Genomic DNA, 6,484 nt, shown 5'->3' on the forward strand with positions numbered 1-6,484 from the left:
TTATTCATGTTTGTTTCAAGATTTAGTAAGTTTACTATAAGCACGTTATTGTGACTATAAGACCCAATGTGGAGAAGGGAAGAAGCAGATGCAGCGCATGGTGGAGACACTAAGTGAGACGCAGGAGGACTCCAGTCAGGAAGCACCCCACAGCACAGGAGACCTCTCAGCACCTGCTCCATCCCAAAGCCACAGAAGGGACTCTCCTCAGTACCTCAGGCACCCAACCTATGACAGAGAAAGTGAGATGGCCCCAAGCAAACAACAACACTGCATGGAACCAACTAGATGGGGACCTAGAAAGAGTTCTTGAGGCCACATTAGCAGGAACAGCCGAGAAGAAAATCGACAGTATGACAACAATCATCATCACCATGGCCAGAGAGCGCTTTGGCACAGAAGAGAGAAAGGGCAGCAGCGGAACCAAGGTAAATCAGCCAAGCAGGAGGGCAAGAGATATCTTGCAATTGAGGAGGGATATCAAGACCCTCAACAAGCAGTTCAGAACAGCAGGTGCTGAAGAAAGGAAGGGCATTAAAGATCTAACCAATGGACTTCGAGAGCAACTCTGCAGACTGAGAAGGGCAGAAAGGTCTCTGAAACTGAGGAAGGAGAAGGAGGCCAAGCGGGCTCAGTTTTTTAAGGACCCGTACAGGTTTACCAAAAACCTGCTGGGGGAAGCAAGCCCTAAGGAAGTTGTGGAGGAGTTCCTTAAGGAGAGCCACAGTGACGCCCTCAGGAACCAAGCCTGTGGTGCACACCCAAAGATCAACAGAACTGCTGAAACTCCGGAGGAAGAGCTTGATACCAGTGAACCAACTTGGAGAGAAGTCCAGGACATTGTACAGAAAGCCCGTTCAGCATCTGCCCCAGGACCAAGCGGTATACCTTATAATGTATACAAGAGATGCCCGATGCTCCTCCGCAGGTTATGGAAACTGTTGCAAAGGATATGGACAAAAGGTATCATTCCAGCATCCTGGAAAAGAGCAGAGGGGTGTTTTGTACCCAAGGAAATGGACTCCTCCAACCATTTTCCTCCTAAGTGTCGAATGCAAGGTATTCTTCTCTGTCCTGGCAAAGAGGATGACTACCTACATGGTGAAGAACAGATATGTCAACACATCAGTCCAGAAGGGCGGCATTCCAGGCTTCTCCGGGTGCTTGGAACATACAGGCATCCTCAACCAGCTGATCCGGGAGGCCAAGGAGAGCAAAGGAAACCTAACGGTTGTCTGGCTCGACCTTAACGCATATGGTTCAATCCCGCATGGCCTCATCAACACGGCTATGGAACACTACCATATCCCCCACCACACCAGGGGTATAATTACCAGCTACTTCGGAGGATTCAAACTACGGTTCAAAATAGTGTTAATTTCGTCAGACGAGACTAGAGGAAATATGTTCGTCAACGACCTTTTTTTTCATGACTAAGACGAGACGATGACTAGACGGCAGTAATGTCCTGAAACACTAACTAAGACTATCTTAAGATGCATTATTGTTGGCCGAAAAAAAGACGAGACTAAAATGTTTTGCATGAAATAAAAACTAAGATAAATCTCTCTTCATTTTCGTCTACAAAATGATAAGACAGAATATCTAGCTGTTATGTTTTAAAAATATTCCGAATGAGTTCATACGCTCAGCTTTCCTGTAGGCTAGTCACGTGCTGTTGCTGCAACCCTGTGGCTGCAACACGAAACTACATGGACCAAGAACACTGCAATTTCTGCCAGAGTTAGCAAGCTAACTACCTAAGCTTTATGCCACAATGCTACATACCCAGAAGTTGAAGCTTCTCTCATACAAATTAAGGCGAGACACTACAGGTGAATAGGGTAACATTTTTAACAAGCAGATATCACTATGAAACTTCCCCAGTTGATTACTTACATTAATATGAGAAAATGTATTACAAGTTTGCTGTAATTTAATGTTTACATATGCAAATTAGGCATTATCTAATTAAATATCGCTAATTTGCATACATTTTAAGGCACACGAAACCTGAGCATTGGATACAGCCAAGTTCAAAATTATGTTTTCATTGTGTTCAGATATTAGATGGGGAAAACATTTACAGAGGGATTTATGAATATCTACTTTTGTTATCCTGTAAATCAGAAAATTATGTCACTAGCCCTAAAAAAATTGCTTTTTTCCATGTTTTTAGGCATAAAATGTCATGTAAGTCAGGCTAGGAATAATATATCAACAAACCCCTCGGTAGAAATCTTCGACATATAGTTAGGCATAAGTCTAGAAAGTTTGGTGTATGTACGTGCTTCTGAAGTGGAGTTTTTGAGCTCAGAGTGTGAGCGGAAACTCATTTTGAGAAAACAGCCTTGAAAGACAGCCAATGAGATTCCGTTCTCAGCCTAGACTCGCCTTTGAACTTTCGCGAATGGTTACTGGTACAAAGGAAGTGTCCATATATGGATCACATAGCGTGATACAGGAAAAACAGAGCTTTCCAACGGTAGTACACATGTTATGTTTTGGACCACGGGTCGGGGAGTGCATGCAAGGTTAGAATGCTAACTTTGCTGAATTTAGGAGAAATATACGAAGAAAGTAGACACAATATAATGACATAAACACCTAAATGTGTAAATCGGACTTTTTTGTTGTAGTAGTGTGATAGAATACATGTTAAGGTAACATACTAGCTCAAAATCTCGAAATTGACCAGTGCATGAAAAAACGATGTTTTCACCTGCCGTGTCTCGCCTTAACATCCCCCAGAATGTCCATACGAAAATGTTCATCATGTAATGTCAACTATTTAACTAGGTAGACTGATGATGCAAAGTTTGCTAGCAAGTAAGCTAATATGGAAAGTTCGCTAGCAAGTTAGCTATGGCTAAGAAGGAGAGTGTTTGGGGAATGTGTTGTGTTTGGGCGCATATCGCCATCTAGCGAGGCGGAGTAAAACATACTCCGGGTTTGGCCTATGACAGTGTTTCTCAAACTTTTTCAGTTTCAGGACCACTTAACTAACCCTAGCTAAAAAAAAAAAAAGATTAGACCTACTTCAACAATAGCCTATAATTAGTCTACACAATAGGCCTACTCACTGAACCACCTTGCTTATTGTCTTTGCACTTTGCTTATTGTGTGGATTCATACTGTATGATTTAAACTGGCATATCTTACATAGACAGTGTTGCAGAACTGTTTTTACATACAAGTTGGTTCAATATTGCAAACAACTCATCTATATTATATTTTACCACGTCTGCTCGCGGACTACTTGGGATAGCTTGCGGACCACCAGTGATCCCCGGACCACACTTTGAGAAACACTGGTCTACGAATATGACAGTGGTCCAGTCAAATCTTTTACTGTCTATGGTCAAATCCCAGCCGAGCTATAACTGTAGCTCGACTTACCTGTGTATGTAAACATACTGACTGAAAAAAAATCTGAATGAGTAATTATAACAGACGAGTAGCCCTGTGGACACACAATATTGTTGGAAAATTGAGATGTGTGAAACACTATTTGACTCAAATGGTAATCAGAAAAAATTTGTTATAAAAAAAAGACTAAAATGTGTTGACTAAAACTGACTAAGACTAAGATACCTTTAGTTTTCTTTTGACTAAAACTAGACTAAAAATGAGACTTTTAGTGGAGCTAAAACTTGACTAACAAAAATGATATTTGAATGACTAAATATGACAAAGACTAAAAAGGACATTTCGTCACAAGACTAAGACTAAGACTAAATTAAAAATAGGTGACAAAATTAACACTAGAAAACTACCCACTTCACCACCCAGTGGCAGGACCTTGAAAAGGGAATCGTGACAGGCTGCACCATCTCCCCAATCCTGTTTGTCATGAGAATGAACCTGTTCATAACGGTTGCAGAAAAGGAATCCAGAGGGCCATCAATGGAGTCTGGCACCCGCCAACCTCCAATAAGAGGCTTTATGGATGACCTTACCATAACAACCTCAACCCATGTGCAAGCAAGATGGATCCTGAAGGCTCTAGATGACGTGGCAACATGGGCTCGGATGAAGTTCAAACCAAGGAAATCAAGAAGCATGGTGATCAGAAGTGTGAAAGTGACCAGCAAGTTCCAGCTGTGAGTACAGGGGGAGACGATACCATCAATTGAGGAAAACCCAATCAAGTGCCTAGGGAAATGGTATGACTCATCCCTGACCGACAGATGCAGCATTACCAGGACAGAGAAACAGGCACATGCATGGCTGAGTAAGATCGAGGTGTCAGGACTACCAGGAAAGTTCAAGGCCTGGCTCTTCCAGCACGGCCTGCTACCACGGCTCATGTGGCTACTGACAATCTACGAAGTACCTATGACAGCAGTGGAAGGAGTCGAGAGGCGAGTGAACAAACACCTTCGCAAGTGGCTCGGAATCCCACCAAGCTTCACGTCAGTAGGGCTATTCACCAGGTCTGGTCAGGTACAACTACCCCTATCATCAGTGGTGGAAGAGTTCAAGGTGGCAAAGTGCCGGGTCGTGATGATGTACCAAGACTCCACTGATGAAAAAGTCAGAAGAGCAGGCGTCACTACGAGATCAGGACAGAAATGGGCAGCTGACACATCAGTGGCACAAGCTGAAAGCTCATTGAAGTTTAAGGACATCATCGGGAACCCATGCGTAGGGTGGCAAGGACTTGGATCCTCCCACTTCAAGCAGTGGGGAAAGGCAGACCCAAGGCAGACGAGGGACATGATCCAAGGCGAGGTCCGAAACCCGGAGGAAGAAAAGTGCAGGTCTAGGGCCGTTGAACTTAGAGTACAAGGCGCCTGGACAAAGTGGGACCTGCCGAAGCGGAAGATCACGTGGCCTGAGATCTGGAGACTGGAGCCCTTTCGCATCTCCTTCCTTCTCCGTTCAGTGTACGACACCCTTCCATCACCAACAAACCTCCACAGATGGGGAATGAGGGAGGACCCATTGTGTAGGCTATGCGGAGGGAGGGGAGCAATGGTGCACATACTGGCAGGATGCAAAACAGCTCTTAGCCAAGGAAGATACAGGTGGCGCCATGACAAGGTTCTCAGTGCGCTGGCTGACATCTTGGAGCAGGAGAGGCAGAAAAAGCGCCAGACCAGTACAAGGCCGGCAACATCCATTCAGTTCATCAGAGAAGGGGAGAAACCAACAGTCCCCAAGAAGACCAAAAAGAGCCTCTTGCAAGCAGCACAATCCTGGGAGATGGTGGACCTGGGAAGGAAACTAGTCTTCCCCCAGGTTGTGCAAACACCGCTGTGGTCTTATGGTCTGAGGAGGCAGAGGAAGAGGAGGAGGAGGAAGATCATCTTGATTGAACTGACGGTCCCGTGGGAAGATGGGTGCGAGGAGACCTATGAAAGCCATCAAGTATCAGGACCTCGTTGAGCAGTGCAGGGCCAAAGGGTGGCAGACCTGGCTATTCCCGGTTGAGGTCGGATGTAGGGGTTTCCCGGCGCAGTCTGTGTGGAAGACACTCACAGCTCTGGGTATAGCAGGAAGGGAGAGGAAGGCAGCTGTCCGTAGGTTGGGTGAGGCAGCAGAAAGAGCGTCTTGCTGGCTCTGGAGTAGAAGGGAGGAATCGAGCTGGGGGCCAGGAGGAGATGGGCAGTGACTGGCCACCACTGCCGACCCGCCAACTGGAGGGTGTTGAGGTTCAGGGTTGAAACACCCCGGGAAAGTTGGACACCACCTGACGATATCTTCTCCTGGCTGAAAGCTACAGTCACGCACTACAGTCAGTGACTGAGTTAGACAGCATCAGCATAGATATATTAGGGGCAATAGAATATTGGGGACAGTGGATGGATGTGTGGTTAACATGTTTGGCGCCCAAAAGTCTTCTGCTATAATATATCACCTTCACCACACCACACACACACACACACACACACACACACACACACACACACATACACTCACACACTCACACACACACACACACATAAACATGTGGATGGACACACACATACACACATGCACACAGTCACGCACTCATGCACACACACACACACACACACAGACTGGAGGAAGGTGAGAGGGCTACACTACAGTGACCCTGTAAGTCAGGTCAAGAGAGTCCAGAAATGTGAGGTTCTCTGAAAGGTGTCATTATAGTCGCTGTGCTACCAAGAAGCTGGCCATTGTTAGTAAAATTACCCTTTGTGATTGTGTTCCCACAGGCATTTTTGCTGGGCCATGCTTACAGAAGTAGAGACATTTTGGCTGTACTGAGGCACCTCTAACATGACAATGAATTCAGAGTCAACGTACGGTGCAGAAATGAAGTTGGGGTGAGACACTCTGAGGGCCTGATGTGCTAAGAATTAGTCCCATATAACCAACCGCCTGTTTCTGAATTAGTGGCATATAACCAACCGCCTGTTTCTGAATTAGTGCCATATAACCAACCGCCTGTTTCTGAATTAGTGCCATATAACCAACCGCCTGTTTCTGAATTAGTGCCATTGAAACCGCCTGT

At 45.4% G+C, this 6,484-nt stretch overlaps 1 protein-coding gene across 1 annotated transcript; it reads left to right on the forward strand.

Annotated features, from left to right (window-relative positions):
• The first annotated feature begins 353 nt into the window (after positions 1-353).
• On the forward strand, positions 354-5,391 carry LOC125295928. The gene is given in 4 exon segments (XM_048245510.1): positions 354-1,030; positions 1,032-1,324; positions 3,986-4,103; positions 4,191-5,391. Coding segments are annotated over 4 exon segments (2,289 nt in total).
• The last annotated feature ends 1,093 nt before the right edge of the window (positions 5,392-6,484 follow it).

This window comes from Alosa alosa, chromosome 6 (genome assembly GCF_017589495.1).
Source record: "Alosa alosa isolate M-15738 ecotype Scorff River chromosome 6, AALO_Geno_1.1, whole genome shotgun sequence".
In the NCBI taxonomy this organism is placed as follows: domain Eukaryota; kingdom Metazoa; phylum Chordata; class Actinopteri; order Clupeiformes; family Clupeidae; genus Alosa; species Alosa alosa.